Source organism: Scomber japonicus, chromosome 10, assembly GCF_027409825.1.
Source record: "Scomber japonicus isolate fScoJap1 chromosome 10, fScoJap1.pri, whole genome shotgun sequence".
Classification (NCBI taxonomy): domain Eukaryota; kingdom Metazoa; phylum Chordata; class Actinopteri; order Scombriformes; family Scombridae; genus Scomber; species Scomber japonicus.
In genome coordinates this window covers 15,118,752-15,138,069 of record NC_070587.1, presented here as the reverse complement: position 1 = coordinate 15,138,069, position 19,318 = coordinate 15,118,752, and the positions used below count along the sequence as shown (strand labels likewise).

The following is a 19,318-nucleotide window of genomic DNA, read 5'->3' as shown; positions in this document are numbered from 1 at the left end:
CTCTCTCTGCAGTGACCATGCGCCAGTTTGACCATCCTCACATCGTGAAGCTGATGGGAGTCATTACAGAGAATCCAGTCTGGATCATCATGGAGCTCTGCACACTTGGAGAGGTAAAACACTGATTAGGATTAGTATTAGGGTGTACATATCGCAGTTTTTCTGTTTCTGCATGTCTCACTGTTTTCTTTTGCTTTTCCTACTTACTCTCTGTTCATCACTATTGCACCCTTTCTCTAACATACTCTTTCTGTTTTTTTTATCTCCCTGTCCTCCATAGTTACGTTCATTCCTGCAGGTGAGGAAGTACAGTCTGGATCTGGCCTCTCTCATCCTGTACTCCTACCAGCTTAGCACAGCATTGGCCTATCTGGAGAGCAAACGCTTCGTGCACAGGTATGCAGGAAGGCATCCCCAGACTGCAATATACCATGGTATTTAAACATCAGAAATGTTTCAGGTTATAGTTAAGTGGAAGTAGTTAGAAGTGCAAAGTAATCCTTCACAGAATACTACAGTATTTACCAAATCATTATTTCCAACTAATGATTCAAAGTAATGTGGGACAGTCAGATGTGCAATGGTTTTTTTTGCAAGTACAAACCACAGCCTGGTGTTGGCACCAATTGGAAACTTTACAGTGAAACATGTATTCTACCAACCTGATGTTGGGGAAAAAGTTCCTAATCCTAGTCCATGTCGAATCAGCTACCTTGTCTGGACAGCTGTTTGATTGAGGGATGCTAATTATGGGATCCTAATGGTTTAAAGTATTACTACCTAAATGACATATGCAATTTTTTATTACGTGTCTGGTCAAGTAGAATAACAGAATAAATGTACAGGTTTGTATGTCTTCCTCTTCAGGGACATAGCAGCACGGAACGTGTTGGTGTCTACAGTCGACTGTGTGAAGCTGGGGGACTTTGGCCTGTCGCGATACATGGAAGATAGCTCTTATTATAAAGGTAAGAATGATAACTCCGTAAACACACCCAGTGTGCCCATAACTACACACTCCACAATCTCCACCTATCTATTTTTGTTCTGTCACATCACATGGAGGAAAACTCCATTATTATTTGTAGGACTCATGTGAGTTGAACTGACCAGTGAAGTCTAACGCAGTTCCTCTTGTCTCTGTTTCCCAGCATCAAAAGGTAAACTTCCTATTAAATGGATGGCTCCAGAATCCATCAATTTTAGACGATTTACTACAGCCAGTGATGTCTGGATGTTCGGTAAGTTTGTATTATCATCTTTATTTTTGTGTCACTTTTGTCCTCAATTTGTATTATACTGTAATAATGGGTTTTTGGTTTCAAGCCTGTTTGTGTTTTACGTCTTTGTGTTTGCAGCATTAAGGAGCTCATAGTGATTCTGATGTTTTTTCTCTTTCCACAGGCGTCTGCATGTGGGAGATTCTTATGTACGGCATCAAGCCTTTCCAGGGTGTGAAGAACAACGATGTCATTGGCAGGATAGAGAATGGTGAACGACTGGCTATGCCGCCTCAGTGCCCTCCTACTCTCTACAGCTTGATGACAAAGTGTTGGTCGTATGATCCCAGCAAGAGGCCGCGCTTCACTGAACTCAAAACACAACTGAGGTAATTCATCATGTGTGCTTTGATGATCTGCGAGAGTCTCTGTGTGTGTGCATTCTGCCGCCTTACATCTTTCGAATGTTTGAATTAATCTTGAAAACACTGGTGTAAGTGTAAGAAGTAAGAATGACAGGACTCGTAGATAGAAAGATCCAGTTTTACATTTATTACATTTGCTCACAAAAAGGAATGTTTCTTACTAAACAGCTTCCACTAAATCATTGCTGTAATCCAGCCCATCAAATGCAAGTAAAATTTTACTCTGTCTCTCTATCTTTTAAAAGTGAAGATGTGAGTTTTTCATCACTGTGAATCTTCCTGCAGGTTTTTACTACTACTGTAAATTAGATAAAGGAATTTGCCACAGTAAATTATGTTTTCAGATTAAGTATTTTCTTACATCTCCCTAACAGCAGGTGTCACTGTCTGTCTGTGATAACCACAGGACACTGACCTGATTAAGTAGTGAAGACAAAGAGCAAATATTATAAGTTTTAAAAGTGACATACTGTCCCCTACTACTAAAGCCTTAGACTAGACCTAAAGATTAGAGATAAAATGACAGTAAGCAGACCTTATTTTTATAGAGATCAGAAAGTTGAAAGTTTCTGTTGCAATATTAATTATTTATTTTAAACAAAGGAGGGGATGAGGAAATCCTCTATATTTGGTTTCCTCGGTTTCAACACTACTGTATTTAACTTGGTATTGTTGACTCAATATTTATATATATTATATTTGTCTCCTCACATTTGCAGTCTTACAGTGATACACACATGGATAGATATTATTTTTCACATTATTATAATGTGCAGGAGTACAGAGCTAAAACTAAGCTGTCCAAATACTGAACAGACTGCACTCCACATCCTGTTTGGGCTGATGACATTATGGTTGGCATGGTAACAGAGATGTGATGATGACAGACATAGATTAGATGAGATATCTTGGCCACACCTCACCTCCTTGTTAAATGATACATTACTTGTTACTAGATTTGCCTGGAGACAAAATTGCAAAGAGAGCGACGTTATCTATCGAGAGACAATGTGCCAGGCATGTTGTGATCAGATAAGGCAGAGTTAGACAACACTGTTAGCAAGTTAAGATGGAGAGTAATGTGTCAGTGGTGATATTCCACTTTAAACAGGAGGGGTTTAAACCTACAGTATTCATGAGTCATATAATGTCATACTAATGACTGAGCGAGACAGATGAAATGATTTATTAAAAGTACTGAGAGCTGCACTAACAAGAGAATGTACTCAAGCAAAGGCCAAATGAGATCATTACTTTTTAAATCTGAATAACCCTGATGATTGGTGTCAGCCATTGTCAGAGAAATATTTTGAGAGAAAAAGAGGAGACTGAGAGAAAAAGAAGCGACTGCCTCATTGAACAAGTACAGAAAGCGGCTGGGTCTATAAAACTGACATGTTGTATAATTTTTGCCAGGAAGAGTAGAGTTAGAGTAGTTTATTATGTTTAATTAATCATCGGATGCTAACAGCCCAAGTGACATCACCCATGCTTAGATTTTACTTCCCCCCAACATGCATGTAGAAAAATAGGTAAACCACCTAAACCGGATCAACTTTTGTTGAATGTACAGTAAGCTATGTTCATGTATTATTATAACAACAGCTTGACTTTGCTTCAATTCATGTAGGTGTATATGAGCTATTCCCACTGACAGCTTTAAAAACTAAAGTATATTTGATATTATATCTTTTTTATCCCAGCTCATGGACGTTTTCTTACTTCTTGTTGTTGTACAGTACTGTCAGGACAGAGCACTTCACAGCCACCATGACTCAACAATTCAAAATAATTCAGACATGAACAGACCTGTAGTTTTTTGGAAGTGATATTTCAACAGCATAGATCATAATAACAGGAAAACTACCATGAATTTTGGATGGTGAGAGAGCAAATGGGAAGCTTTGAAGCGAAGACTGTTGATCAAGCTTATTTGTAACTTAGATTTTTACATGAGTTCCTGCCCTGAACATTTAGTTAACAATGTTTTTTTCTACTTACAGTGTGAGCTGATGTTGACTCATGACAGATTTCTTTAGAAGGGTCATGTGTACCAACATTTACAACATTTCTCTATAATTTTGGGGATAGTCAAAATGAATCATGATTCAATTCATGCTGGCATGCTGTGAGTGTTTTTCCATTACACAGTAGGCAAAGTAAAATAATCAGTTTACCTGTTGAAGGTGTGATGGTAAAGGTTAAAGGTGAGATTGTCCTCATCACTGTGGTTGTTTCTTCTGGTATTATTCATCCCTGCATTATTTCTAACTGATCCACTGAACAAATAGCTCCAAATATCTCCATATGTTGATGTCTGCCGATTTTTTAGCGCTGCTTATTCAGTGAGGAATACATTTAAGTTCCTGAAATGTATTCACAATAAAAGTCTCTTGTTATTTAATCATTTAAAAGCTGTTTATTTGAAGCAGTAAAGCAGGAAATGTTGGGTTTGCATCAGCAGTAACTTCACATGACTGAACCGACTGCACCTTAGCAGAAAGCTGGCTAATCATAGCAGTCGGCCCACTTGGAGGGCCTTAAATAGACAGGAACTAAGACTGCCTGTTAAGAGATAGAGGCTGAACTGAGGGTTGCATTAAAGTAAATAATATAAATAAGGAGTTTTTTGAAATGTGAATCACGCAAGTCTATTTTAATGGACTGACTGTAAAAACTCCCCCTTAAGTATCTCAGACCACACAATGCTGAAAGATGTAGTAATCACATACCATCCTTGCCTTTTTTTTAGAAAAATATCTGCAGTAAGTGGATCCTACTTGTCTACCCAGAGAGGGATTGTCCTAGATGACTGGCCACAACTGCACAGAAATGCTTTATAGCCCTTAACAATGTTGAATCATTATTTACTTATAGCTATTTAATATGCTGTTTTTATTTTGTATTATTAACCATCTTTATGTCTGTTTGAGATCTACAATTAACTATTTGTTTTTTATACATGCAATTGAAATGAATGACTACTATTACCTAAAGATGCACAAATTAGTAGTTTAATGTACATCTCAATAAAAGGAAATGAGACTCTTTCCAGATTATATCATCATACAGTAGCATTTTTGTATATCACTCAAAGATGAAGACATCTGCAGAAAACTGGATCTTATGTCTGTGTAATGTAGTCATTTTTCGATTGAACATTTCATCACTAATGTTCAGGTTTGAAAAGTTTTTTTCTACAGAATAACTAAATAACAAAACAGAGGTACAGTACTATAAGTTTCAGCAGCATAACAAGATAGCGTCATTGTTTTCTTTAACATGCCCATTTTCTCAGTCTCTCTTCTCTTTCTCGCTCACACACACAGAAACAGGAAAATAAGAGTGCATATTTTACTCCTGTGGTTTTATGAGTTTGCTTAAAACCAGCATGACTCACACCTTAAATTCCACCACGATTCCTCTTCCAATTTTCTTCACGTCAGCTTTCCTCACTTACTTATTCTACTCCTCTTACACTCTCTGCTCCTTTCTCTTTATCCTCTGCTCCTGAACTCATTCACCTTTTCTTTGTGTCATCCTGATCTCACTTTCCTTATTTATATTTTTGGATCCAAAAATGTTACAGGCCCTGACATCCACTCTTAGGCTGACACATATACAAGATGTTTGTGGTTGCATGTTTTAATGGTCTGAAAACCCAGTGTGGAAAAGTACATGTGAAGTGCATGTTGGTGCTAAGATGACAAAATTAAGAAAGTTTATTTAAATTGACCATGATATACATGGAATAAAGCTGAATTGAGGAATCTTTAATGTGTCTCATCCAGTGTCTTGGAGACCAAGTCAATATTGACCATATTAACTGTGGTCACTGGCTATTAATAGGAGAAATCATGCCATAGTCATGCCATATAAGGGTGTATGATTTAGTTTACTTTTGGTCTGGCCAGCTTTTATATCATAATATCAATTATAGGTCTCTTGTGCCAAATATGCAGCTCTCAGCTAGTACTACAGTTTTCCTAGACGGCAGACCAACATGAGTGTGTATGCGTTTACACAGTGGGCAGCTGCCAGGAACTACAGCTTTCCAAAAAACAGAGAGAGAGAGAGAGAGAGAGAGAGACAGAGAGAATGAGAGAAGGGAGGAAAAAGGCAAGCAGAGCTACTCTAGTGCTGTACTCCCATGGTCAAAGCTAGCAGACCAAGGCTTCTTATTCTCAGATCAAATTATCCAGATAGTGAAGTTTATGTGTGTTTAGTAGGCTGTAGTCGAGTGTTCAGCTGAAAAAGAGCATATTTGTGTCCTCCTGCTAGGATAAGTGGATTTAATCTTTTTAGTGGTGCTGGAATTCCCTGCAATTATTCATGTTCTTCAGCGGTACATCAATGCTAAGTACTGCTCGCCTATCAGTGTTTTAGTGGCGTTGTTATTAAAAAGGGGTTGATTGGATACATTCTGGTGCTGTGGGATTGGCCTTGTCTGGAGGTAATGTTTTTGTTTAGTTTTTTCTCCTGAGACTTTTAGTAGTGTGGTGTCAGACTATCATACAGTGGAAAATGTTTTATTCTTTTTATAACTATAACAATAACTCTATCTGGGGCAGTGTGTTCAAACGCTCTTTAACCAGTGGGAACAAACTGTGCATTTCATCCAAAGCTTTTTAAGAGCAACTAATTATTCATGCATCCCTAATGTCATTCATGGTTGTTTTAGAAGTTCAGTGGTCGATGGGTTTCGGTTTTCTGTGCATGTTTTCCTTAGCAACAATTAGGATTAGCCATGAAATGGGATTTGCCAACCTGGAAGGCGTTTTGTGTCCATTTCAGTCATTTGGATGTGTGATGCATTTTTTGCACAATTGTTTGTCACTTAACTTCTCTTTAATTTATAATGTTGTAAAGATGTTATAATGTAATTTCAGGCTGCATCTTTTAAATGTATTTTTTGGTAAATTTACTTCAAATTGTATGTCCCCTTTTTTCATTAAGTTTCAGTCAAAGTTGGTAAGAAACGAAAAAGAATATTAAAGAAGAATATTAAAAGCATATTCTCTTCAGCAGTGATACTAATTCCACCTTTAAATTGTCCCACAGGACCATATGAAATCAGGGGATGGACTTAGAGATCAGTGATCATTTATCCATTGGTCCATTGCTGGTCAGCTTTTGATATGATTTCTGGTATTGGCAAATATCACTGCATATAGCCTTTAAGAAGACATTGACGGTATAATTGTGTGGACCTGCTGCTGTGACAGCTTTAACAAAAGGGTGATTAGAAGTAGAGGCCACGTACTATATGGTTTAAATCTCAGTGCTCTTGAGCCCAGATCTTATTGGTGCTTTCCATCAGCCATCAGTGGAGGTTGTATCAGGCAGCTCTCAGGTGAGAACTACATAAGACTAAATCAGGGCGTTGCTAAAAAAGTCCAGGATTGTGCAGTCAGTCTAGCCTGAGTAAATATACTAAGTAGGCCTTGTTATTCCAGGTGGTGGTGTGGAGGAGCGGGGGAGGAGACGATCATTGTTGATGTTGCCAGGTGCTGGGGTTGTCGTCATCACACAGATGATGTCATTTACTGTTAAACTATGAGGCACAGTATAGTAATGGCTGGATTCATTTGGATTAATTGATTAAAAATAATGATCTGCCTTGTTAAATGGGCTTTAAATGAAAAGGTTAAGGACACAAAGTTAGAATGTAGCTATGCTGTTTAGATATCACTTATGGAGGAAAAGTGCTTTCTCAAGAAGTAATATGGTTAGTTTTGTTATTTAATTTTGTTATTATTGATAAAAGATTTTTGCATATCTTAATTTTTTACCTAAACTAAGCTATCCATCACAATATAATCTTTATTTCCCTCCTTTTTTAAATCCACTATTAGGGTGAGTAGTGTAGAAACGGACTGATTTTACTATTAGTCTGCTATTATTAGGTATTTCAGCACCCACTGACATTGTTGTACAAATGTGTAAATGTGTGTTGTGATGGAAAAGAGGGACGAGACCTGACAGGAGACTGACTTGGACAGGTGCAAGGACACACATACACTCGGCAGGAGACAACAGAACAGGAGGGTAATGATGTTACTAGAAATAGCACTTACCCTTGTTGAGCAAAGGAGGGTAGGAGGAGTGTGCGTGCTGGATTGTTCGACCACTCTGTTTTCTGTTTTGTGGAACCAGCAGCAGCAGCTCGTTCCTCTGGGAATCTGGGTTTACTTTAGCAGCATTTTCCCCAGGGAACAGGTCAGTAATAGTCATTTTAACGAGTAAATTCAGTGTGTTCCTATTGGCTACATTAGACTTAAAAATGCTGAGTTAGAGGCGTGGAAGCTTGCTAAACCTCAAAATGATTCAATCTGTTCTCAAGCAATATTTCCCAGAGATTTATTGCTTTACTTGCTGGAAAATATTTTTCTGATGTCACAGCAGAGATTAGAGTGGTATTAGTAGTTATTGGGAATATACAGAGAGGTGTAACATTAGTATGACTAAATATTGTCTTTTTTTATACAGATATTAAAACTAAAACAGTGGCTCCTGCTGAACATCTTATGATTACTGCAGGGAAAATGTGGTTAACTTTTTGATAGACTGTTGTGTTTGTAAGAGACTGAGCAGTAAGATTTTTGGCTTTAATTGTTTTTGACTGTTGTGTTTGGGTGCTCTGTACTTACAGTGTGTGAGGAATGCTCTGTTTGAATGAGATTGTGCGGGCATTATGGGGTTGTCTTCACATTTCTTTTAAAATGTAGAACTTGGGCAGGCAGTTTGCTTTTTAGAACTGTTATGGGTATAAACCTGCACTGTAGTGGGACTATATGTTTGTTTATCTGTGTATACATGAGGTGGTCAAGTTGGTTTAACGTACTCAAAGGAAAACCATGCATGTTATATTTTCTATATCAAGGCAGCCCAGGTGGTGGTGAAGAACAGAATGGTGACAGAATGGAAATGGTATTATACTGTTTTATATGTTAGAAAACTGATAGTTTATATCAGATATATCTAGATTGTTTCCAAAAAGCTAGAACATCAATCTTACTCAGTTGGTTCATTTCACTTCTCTTTCACTTCTTGTACCTGGCCTGCAATATGATGATATATACTGTGTGACTGTGTGAGTCTATTGTTTCATATTATGCACTATTGCTTATTTTGTTGATTATTTTATGACAATATTGATTCATTAAATTTACAGGAAACCGTGAAATTGTCGATATATCATGCTGTATCTATACAGCATGATATGTATGTATTGTTATCAGGATGTAAAATTACCTATATGGGGATATGACATAACCCTAACCTGTCAGTGGAAACGACAGAAACATTTTTGACATTATCTTTTTTTCCCCTTCCTTGTTTCCAGCACTATATTAGAGGAGGAGAAGCTCCAGCAGAAAGAGAGGAACAGGATGGAGATGAGGAGGCAGGTCACTGTTTCGTGGGACTCGGGAGGGTCTGATGAAGCACCACCAAAAGTAAGACACTAATACACCACAGTGTGTTGGTGTGCACTCTTTAGTTAATTATATGATGACAGTGATCTAATATGCTTAGACAAATGGAGTTACTGACATTCACACCACTATTCACTGTGAGACATTGAATTGAAGTTGAAGAACAAAATAATTATATAGTAACTTAATCTAATTGTCCTCAAATTTCACCAGATGACTTTTTTTGTAGCAGGATTTCTGCAGAAGTGAGTCACCATGTGGGTTTTTTTTACTGTATCATCACCCCACAGGGAGCAGGATGAGGTTTATATTACAGGTTATAAAAGAGAAAAAAAACAATGGGAACTTACTGACTCTCAGTAACATGAATTCATTAAACTCCTGACCACTATCAGGCTCCTCCACACAAACTGATGAGAACATTTTTACTAAACTGCTCCATTTCAATGAGTTAACAAGGTTTTGTGAGTCCACTAAACTCCCACCCCCACCTCCACCTCCACCAGAACCATCCAACCTCACAGCTTGTTGCCCCAGCTGCTGGCTAATTCATCCTCCCCACTCCCCTCATGCCCCTGCTGTTAGCATCTGTTAGCTGCTTCTTTTAGTTACAAGTGAAGCCATATGTCTTGAGAGTTTTTTTTTTTAAGCTTTCAGTGATGCAGTTGTCCTCACCAAAAACTTTCCTGTCACATCATTCACATGAATTAAATGATTTTTTTTTATAGGAAGCTACTACCCACAGCAACTGTATGGCTTTCGTTTCACTGGTGCACATTCCTGTCTCTTTCCCTTGTCTACTACACCTCTGTCTTCCTTTTTATTTCCCTCCTCCACTTTTGTCTCTCTATTGTGTTTGCAGCCCAGCCGTCGTCCCTCCCTGCAGCCAACCTACAGTCTGGATTGTCTGTCTGCTCCTTCTCCTCACCACCATTACCATCAAAACCAGCGCTTTGCCTCTCAGCTTTCCCTCTGCCTCGGAAACCCTCATCCTTCATCTCCCTGCTCCTCCTCTCGCCTGCCCACTCCCACCTCATCATCTCTGATATTTTCCCATCACTCTTCTCCAAATCCTCAGCTTCAGTCACCTCCTCTTCAAAACACCTCTTACTGCGATCGCTCTTTCTCTCCGCACCGCACCAAGTTAAACCCTGAATTGCCTCCACAGTCTCATGCTGACTTTTGTTCTCCACCTTTTACAAATTCAGACAGCCTTCCCAATGGCAGCTGCCCCTACAAGACAAATCCACCTACTAACAGCCACCTGCCCTGTTCATCCCAGCCAAAGCCAAACAGCTCCTGCTCCTACAGGCATTTCCCTCCAATCGTTTCCCAGTCTAGTCCTAACCTTAATGCTGTGCCCTACGACATGTCAAACACTTGTCTCCAGGACCCCCACAAAATCCAGCTACTGTCAAATTCTCATCTTCAAACCCTGCTGCTGTCTAGCTTTCACCATGGCTGCCAAACTAATCCCACTACCCCACCTCAACCTGACTCTGACCTCCAGCCCCAATTTGGGAGACCCCCAATGGCCCCCCTCGTTCTCCCAGTACCCTCTGCTTTTACTCTGTCCGCCAATAACCCCCATCCATCCACTCGCAGGCCCAGCCTCCCTGTTACTACCCACATGCCTTTACCAATCCTCTCCTCTGAACAACCCTCCTTGTGCAGGCCATTGAAGGCAGGTGGTGTATCATCACATAAGTACTTAACAAACTCACAGATCTGGATGATAAAAATGTTGCACCATTCACTACAGAAGAGCCTTTGATCAGTTTTCAGTTTGATTTAAAGGAAAATTCCAAATTTATTTACTAAAAATGCTGTTTCCTTTTGTCTATGAGAGGGGACAGCAAATCTGTGTCCAATGCAAAGTGTAGTAATGTATTTACTTGTTGTTTTACCCACTTAGCATCAACCTGCTTTGCATATTTTTACCATCCCTACAGAGTTCATATATCTCCCAAAATGCATTTTGAAACCTCATAAAAATGTACCTGAGCATTCATACCTAAAGCTTTTCCTTACATTGCCCCATAGTTTGACTTATGCTTGATGCTCATTTCACAAGTGGCCAGTCTACATTCGCAACCATGGCTTTAGTCACCAGAGTTATAGTTAGCACTGTGTTTTCTCAGCTACTTGAAAAGGATCCAAAACAAGCATCTGTTGTTGTGGTTCCGTTGAGGAGATATATTGGTCTAATTTTACCAAAAACTCCCATTTTTAAAAAGGGAAGACCTTCACATTTATTTTATGGATGGAACTTATGACTTGTTACAGGCTCAAAAAAACAATGTTGCTACATTTTTTAATTATTATTTTAATATTCAGCATCTATGACTAAACCTAATCCAAAAATTGAATCATTAATAATACCTGATTGGAGTGACTTTGATATAGTGCTTGTCAACACCAGTGCCTTTGCAATCAGCATGTTTTTGCTTATCCTGGTAGCATGCTCTATTTATATTTGTCCTCTGTTGTGATTAGATGTAGTTGTTCTTGTCTGAATTGTCTGTGTCAGGTATTGTGTTGATGTGTTCTCGGATTATTGCACCCTATTTCTAGCTTGTTCAGGATGCCTGTGCAAAATCCTCATTCCACTGAGCTAACAGTCTGACTCATCTAACACACATGGAACTTATACTTAATGGATAAGCCTGAAAAAGCAAATATTCACAGAATTTAGGAAAGAATTTTGTGGTCAACTTTTAAACATCGCTGTAATTTAAATGAGTGAAATGAGCTCAAAACAGATGTTAACATTTTTTTACACTAGGTGGAAACTAGAGTCCAGACAAGTTTTCCACTCGCCACTTCTAGTTATCTCTGCCCAAGCGCAAAGAGCTCTGACTAACTGCTGTAACGTTATAGGAAAAATATATAATATAAATACAATGTAGTTAAATGTAATGCTGTGAGGCTGACTTCAATAGATACTGTAATATACTCTGTATCACATTGACTTATTGCGTATTCACTGCTGAAGCTCAATGGAACGTGTGAAGCCAAGGATTGAGGCAGTTTCTATAAATACATAACAAGCTAGCTAAAAGGTCTCCCTCTACTAAGCCTATTTGCACTGAACTCCTGGCTCTCTGTCACCTTGACTTAGCCGCTGATTGCTGTCCAGTTGTGCTACATGTGAGCTTGTTTTGGTAGGGGGTCCCATTTTTTGGGATGAAAGTTCAATCTTCCCTGCGGGGATGTAGCAGCACTCTTACGCCCTCATGCCCCCTTTTTACACTATGAATTACGACTTTCAATGCTGGGAACAGTGTGCTACTTAGCATTCCTAAAATGTTTCATGGAGTTATACCATGAGGCTATATGCAAAGGACAGGAATACTGTATGTGTCTCTCACAGACAGGTTTATTAAAAAAAGAAGAAAAGAAAACAATTACAGTGTGTCCAACATGTGGTGCCCTGATATTGTGTTGTTAAATTACACAATCTGTTCAAATTGGAAAAAATACTGTTCAATACATCAAGGTAAATTGCAACAATGGATTTATTTTTGGAAGGTTTATCAAGCTTCATGTTTGAAAAAAGTGTCTCTTACGACCCAAAAAGCACTGAAACAGAAGCTGGGTGCTTTGTGTGAGTAAATGCTATTCATGTATTTATTTGGTCATTAGTAGTTATCCTGGTGTGAGAGTGGTGTCTTATTAACCTCTCCCTCCAGTCTGTCTGTCTCTTGTCCCTGTGTTTATCTTTGTATTTTTAACATGGGTATTCCCAGGGAAACCTCCCCAGCACAGGGCTGTGAATGTGTTTGGGGCAGATTTAAACTTATAAGATATAATTTTGTTCTTGTGTGGGAACCGCGGGTTGTTCCCTGTGTGACATGTTCACAAACACGCTGTACATTTCCCTCTCTGTCTCTCTGAGAGTTTGAAGCACCTTTTTGTCTCATCCTCAGTTTCTTTGTCTTGTCTGCTTCTCTTTGTCCTGTCTTCCTTTTCATCTTCCTTGTCTCCCCTCATACTTTGCCATCCATTTCCCTCCCTGTGTTCCTTTGTGTCCGTCTTGCTGTCGGAGGTGTGGTCCAGAGAAAGCTACTATGAGGGACTGTGGAAGGTAGATAGTACAATGCCGTTGTGATGGAAATTAGCTCTGTGTCCGAGGGGAAACAGTTCATTAAATTTCAACAGCTTCATCTCAACAAATCACCAGAAACAAACAGAAGAAACTATAGGCTGTGGGTTCACCAAGTACATCTGTTTTTAACTACAGGTCCTCAGCAAATGAATAGAAAAGAATAACAAGTAATAGAATCAAGTATCAGGATTACCCTTCTTTACCTTTAGCCAGCAGCATTCAGCAGAAACTTGCATTACACAGTATTAAAACCATCATTTTGTCTTGATGATTGGAAATATTTTACACTTCTTTTAGCCTGGTTGGCAGCAGTGTCTCCTTTTTTTATTTAATACGAAAAGGCCAATGCTTGAAAGAGTGCTTGGTGAACGTGCAACCATAACCGTGTTTATACTCCCGCATCACATGATCTAACCAGTTGTTTTATTATCCATGGATATCAATGTCAGTAACATAGGGATACTAATTAGCGCCAGTTCAACTAACAGCTTGCTGGACTTGCAGCCCAGTGGGTGTTCCCTGTTTTGATTGACGGCTAACACAGCCACACAAACAGCTCCTTGAGGTTTGTGTGTTGATTGTCTGTCTGAATGACCCAGTGTCCTGTCCTCGTAACATTTCGTTTGGGAAAAAGATGAAGAAGTGTTGTAACTTTATTGTTGTCTTTTTCGGTCTTCTCTTCTCTGCCCATCGTCATTCTCTTTTTATTCCCTCTCTGTCTCTTTCTCTCTCTGTCTGTAGCCTAGTAGACCAGGCTATCCAAGTCCTCGCTCCAGTGAAGGATTTTACCCCAGCCCCCAACATCCTGGACACTACCAGGTATGTAAACAACTTTCACAGATGGTAATGTTCTCTTCTGCTAAATTCTGATATAATCTACTACAAATGTATATGTAATTGTCAGGCTGAAACAGTTAGTGTTGCAGTTATCAAAACAAGAATAACAATCTAATGATGTGTTATTTTTTTCCCATCTGTCCTTTGTCACTCTCTGCATCAGATTGCTGGATATCCTGGCCCTCACACACTCCCCTCGGTGCCTAGTGCCCTGTACCCCCCGCCGGCGGCAATGCTGGACACACACCACGCCCACACACACCCCCGCCACCACGTCCACACACACTCGCATGTACAGCACCTTCCCCAACCACACGGACAGGACATGGCACTGTGGGGCTCAGCAATGGAGGTAGGAGACCAATTTCATCCCCCCCCCCCCCCCCCATACACACAAACACACACAAACACACACAAACATGCACAGGTAAGTTATGATAGGATTGTCAACTGAAACACATTCAGAATGATCTTGTTTTGTTATGGCCAGTCCACATCTAGCTCACATCCAATCACACTCTTAGCTATTTAAAATCATTGAAAATATCTTCAATCATTTTAAAATCTGTTAAAATTGCATTTGTTGCCTGGCAACCTAAACAGTACAATTTAAGTATTGGAAACAGAAGTTACAAGGAACAAAAAAACTACTTTCTGCATAACAAGTCTAGTCCACAATTGTGTTTATATTTTAAAGTTAACTTTTTGATCTTAGCTGTTAAAGCTTCAATTTGTGGTACACCTCAACAGTCCATCACCACCCGTTATTTTCAGTTTGTGTCCACCACCTCTCAGCTACTCATCAGTTTGGTGTATGTGTCTGTCTGTCTCCATGTCCTCTGTGCCGGTGTGTGTGTGTGCATGTTTCTCTTCTTCTCATCCATATGCGTCTGTGTCTGTGTGTGTGGTCCTGTGTCGGTGTGCATGCTTGTTGCTATGGCTCGTCTTTTGTTGCACGTTTGTTCGTATTTCTGTTTGTGTTTTTGTGTATGCGTGTGTGTAGGACAGGGCAGTAGACATGCAGCAGTGTGTAGACCAGCAGTGCCTGTTCATGGAGGATCAGCTGATGATACAACAACAGCAGATGGAGGAGGATCAGAGGTGGCTGGAGCAGGAGGAAAGGCTGCTGGTAACACACACACAGCACACACATAGGAAAAGACACTCACACAAAGTTAATACATACCCAGTAATAAACTTAACAGAACATTTAACTACAGTTAGTTTTGACAAACTATACTTGTCTAATACACTATACCTATTAGCAGCTTGATATTGCATCTGAATTTTGTATTGCAGAAGCAGGACAAGTTAAATACAACCATTTGTATTTTTTATCACTTCAAATTAAATTTAAGACAATTTTCATCTTCAAATGAGCCAGAAGTTCAGTCAACAGTGTGTGTAAAACCAGGTATAGTTCATAGTAGAAACGTAGAACATGGACAAACAGCTTTTTTGTGTGTGATCTTGTTGTGCATGGTGCAATGTGTTGTTGTTACATGCAAGGAAAAGTTGTGTTGCTTACATACCATCTTTGACTTGTCAGTTGTGTTGATTTTTTTTTTCCGATTCCATGATGCATGATGGCATGTTTTTGTAAATGTATCAATGGATATTTATGAAACCCTTATCAGGAATCAACATGCATAGATATTTAATGAATGGAAAAAATAATGAGATATGTAAGGTAAATGTAAAATCACCTCAGTCACTCAAGTCACGGTTAGTTCATGGAGGTGCAATGTGAAGCAAATTTAAAATTTGAAAGTTCAGTCCTAAACCTTTTGATGGTCAATGTCAAGTTGACCCTACACTGACCGTCAAGGATGAGTAAAAGTAAAAGAAAGATTTTCTTGGATCAAATAAGAAGACTTTCAACAGCGACACTTAACAAATTGTTACACAAAGTACTTGAAATAGTTTCTTTCTGCTTTCACAAGCTGAAATTCCTCTGAATTGGGGTATTAAATTCCTGTTGGCTTAGCAACTGAGTAATTTGTAACCAGAGATAAATTGCATTTGGTTGCACTGCAAGGACATCGACTTTATATACACAGTAAGATAAGTGATTTTCAAGAGATTAACATTACATATAATGCCAACATGTGTTGCGATGTATACATCTGTATCACTCATACAGAAGTAAATGCATTTGTGTGGCCAACTTTATAGTCATTGATCTTTAGGGAGAAAAACATGAGTTTCTTCCACAAAAAAAAATTATTTTCTACATCTTGAGCTTCATTTTTTTATATTGAGAATTACAAACATCAATATCAAAATTATTTATGTTTGCAAAAGAAAAAAAGAAAAGAAAAAAATGACGTGCATAACGGACATTTTTGCCACAATAAATCCTGTCCTTCTGTGTAATGTAAACCAGATCTTGTATACACTCTGTTACAGTAGATGGCGGTATGCAAACACAAAGAAAAGAAAGAAGCGCTCCTAACTAGCTAACTAAGGTGATGCCGAAAATTGTCAATGCAAAAGCGACTGGACTGAGAGCAAGCCAGTATGTTTGCTCCGCAGTGAGTGTAGATCTGGAATAAAATCTGCGGAGCCACCTCAAAACAAAACATGCCAGTTTTGATGCAGATTATCCGTCTGGTTTGGATGTTCACCAGCAAAATGTCCAAACTCTAACAGGTCAGGTATACATACACAATGAGAATAATAGCTCAAGGAATTGTCTGGCCCCCGAGCCCTTAGCTTTCTGACAGTGTGGCCCCCTGAACAATATGGTTGAATTGCCCTGATTTAAGAAACGAGAGGAGGGAGGAACATTTAATGTAGGATGCATATTTGTGTGAACACTGATTGAAGGAGCTGTCTGGGGTTTTTACTTATTGTGTGTGTGTGTGTGTGTGTGTGTGTGTGTGTGTGTGTGTGTGTGTGTGTGTGTGTGTGTGTGTGTGTGTGTGTGTGTGTGTGTGTGTGTGTGTGTGTGTGTGTGTGTGTGTGTGTGTGTGTGTGTGTGAGCGAGAGTACGCAGGTGTGGCCTGTGTGAATTCCAGGCTAATGATAGGCTTAGAGAATCTGACAACCCAGTCAACAGTCTGTCTTTGAGCCACAACCACTAACTAACAACACACAAGATTACTGAAAAGCTGGGGAGGCGTGTGTGTTTAAGGAGGGGAGGGGGGCACATACATATAAATGTGTGTTTTGTAGGTTAGCTGGTTTTTATAACACTGTCACTTCAGGGAGGGGCGAGAGAGAGAGAGAAAAAGAGAGAGAGAGGCGGAGTAAAGAAGAAGGGTTTGGGAAAGAAGGGTAGACATGCTCGCACACTGACTACTCCATCACCCCCCTCTCCTCCTCCTCTCCTTCCCTCTCTCCGTGCGTCAGAGTCAGATATAAGTGTGCTGGAGGCAGGAAACTGGAGTTGAATCTGAATTCTTTTTCTTGATGAGACTGCTGTCACAGACAAGGATACAGGCTAGGCAGACCGACAGGAAGAAATAGTCACAGAGGCAGACGGAGCTGTAGTGAGAGATACAGTAAGATCAGAACCAGATAACGACACAGACACAACAACTCAAACAACTCAGTTCATCAGGCAACTTAGATGAACTCAATGGCAATGCTGGTCTTCAAGTCCTGTCTTGGAAAACTGGTAGGCAAGAGGGGCTGTTGGAAGCATGATTGTGGGGTAGATGTGATGTTTTGTTTTATTATTTGTTTTTAGGGGACTTTCGAATGTGGGGGTTGTGCTGATGCTATAAAAAGTGTGTTTTGTTATAACAGCATGTTCTTGTTTTTATTGGAAGTCTCGCGCAGGAAAACCATGTTTGGATAATATACTGTGATGTTTCTTTCTGTGAGCTTTTCTGCTGTGATTGAATCACACATTTTTTTCATTCTCTCAATCATTAAGTCTTTGGATTTAACTTTTTAGAGTGAGTGAGTAACAGCCAGATCACATTGTAAACTGTAACTCATTTACTAATAAAAGGGTACTTATTGTCATGTATTGCTGATAACAAAAGATTGTTTAAGTCGTTTTAAATTGGTGAGTATGCAACAGTCTGGCAACACAGTGTGGGATATTGAGCTGATAGTTTGCCTTAAAAGGATATTTGTCTCAGAGCATTTTCCAGGAATCAAAATCCAGCACCACAAGTCCTTTGTGAAGTCACAAACAGAAAAGCAATGTGACTTACTGGGGGGGGGGGGGGGGTTTGGGTGGGAGATAAGTCCCAACCAGTATGTAAATATAGAACTTTGATTTTGTATCAGTGAATATTTAATTGTAACCAGTGCTGGATGACTTTTTGAATGTTGTTACCTGAAGATACTGTTTTTTAATGTAAAGTTTTATTTGTGTGTATATTTAGAAACCAGACACCAGAAGTTCTAGAGGGAGTTTGGACAGAGAGGAAAGTGGACTGCAGCCACCAGTAAGCTACACCTTTCTTTGTTATGACACCTATATTCTGTCTCCATCCATCTAAATGTCACTCTAAGGTATCATTCAGACCAGACCAGGCAGAACTAACTGTACTCTTCATAGCCCCTCTCTGAAATGACACCCCCCCGCCCCCCCGCCCACACAGAAAAGGCATCTTGAAGTCGAAGAAAGTTGTTTTTCTGAACTGTTTGTATTTTCAAGAGAGGAGGATGTCAGATAAAGAAAACGTTGACGGAAGTTCACATTCTGGTTGGACTCGCTGCCATTGGCTACAGTGTGTGTATGTTTTGATTAGAGCTGAGGGGGTTTGATCCAGGGACAGGAAGTGACCCGTTGGGAGTGGGGGTCAGCAATGAGGGGTCAATGGATTCCCATAGCATCAACGGTTATTAATAGAAAAAGAAAACAAAGCAGCCATGTTTACTACTCTCACTCCCAGTGTTGCCCACAGTAAGGTAGTCTGTAGTTTAGCAAGCTCTGCCCGGATCTGTTCATCTGTAATTACACACCAAGAAACACTTTAAACATTCAGTGTGAAAAGCCACATCAGAGGAGAAATCTTTAAGTCTCATAGTAAGTTGTGGACTTGCAGTGAAACCAAGTTATTTGTTACTTATACACTTAAATGGGATATTATTTATCTTATTATATACAATAAAAGTTGTTCCCTAAAGATACAGATTCAGCACCTGCACTAAATGTGTTACATGTGAAGCTGCTACAAGTAGCAACTGTTTTCTTAGTCAATAATTGAAGACTTAATAGTTTGAGTTCTTTTCAAGCTAAATAGATTATTAAAGAGACAATTTATCATTTTACTATTTTATGGAAATGCTTAAAAAAAATGTACCAGATGAATCAATAATGAAAATAAT

The 19,318-nt window shown here is 39.3% G+C and overlaps 1 protein-coding gene across 4 annotated transcripts in view; it reads left to right on the top strand.

The window, feature by feature from the left end:
- LOC128365761 (focal adhesion kinase 1-like) overlaps positions 1-19,318 on the top strand; it is a 40,030-nt gene that overhangs the window by 12,832 nt on the left and 7,880 nt on the right. For all 4 annotated transcript variants that reach the window (XM_053326329.1, XM_053326331.1, XM_053326332.1 and 1 more), the window contains 10 exons: positions 13-113; positions 281-396; positions 868-968; positions 1,152-1,241; positions 1,405-1,609; positions 8,991-9,102; positions 13,931-14,008; positions 14,190-14,378; positions 15,030-15,155; positions 18,370-18,432. In XM_053326329.1, coding sequence (XP_053182304.1) covers positions 13-113; positions 281-396; positions 868-968; positions 1,152-1,241; positions 1,405-1,609; positions 8,991-9,102; positions 13,931-14,008; positions 14,190-14,378; positions 15,030-15,155; positions 18,370-18,432 — 1,181 coding nt within the window. The remainder of the gene's footprint in view (positions 1-12; positions 114-280; positions 397-867; positions 969-1,151; positions 1,242-1,404; positions 1,610-8,990; positions 9,103-13,930; positions 14,009-14,189; positions 14,379-15,029; positions 15,156-18,369; positions 18,433-19,318) is intronic.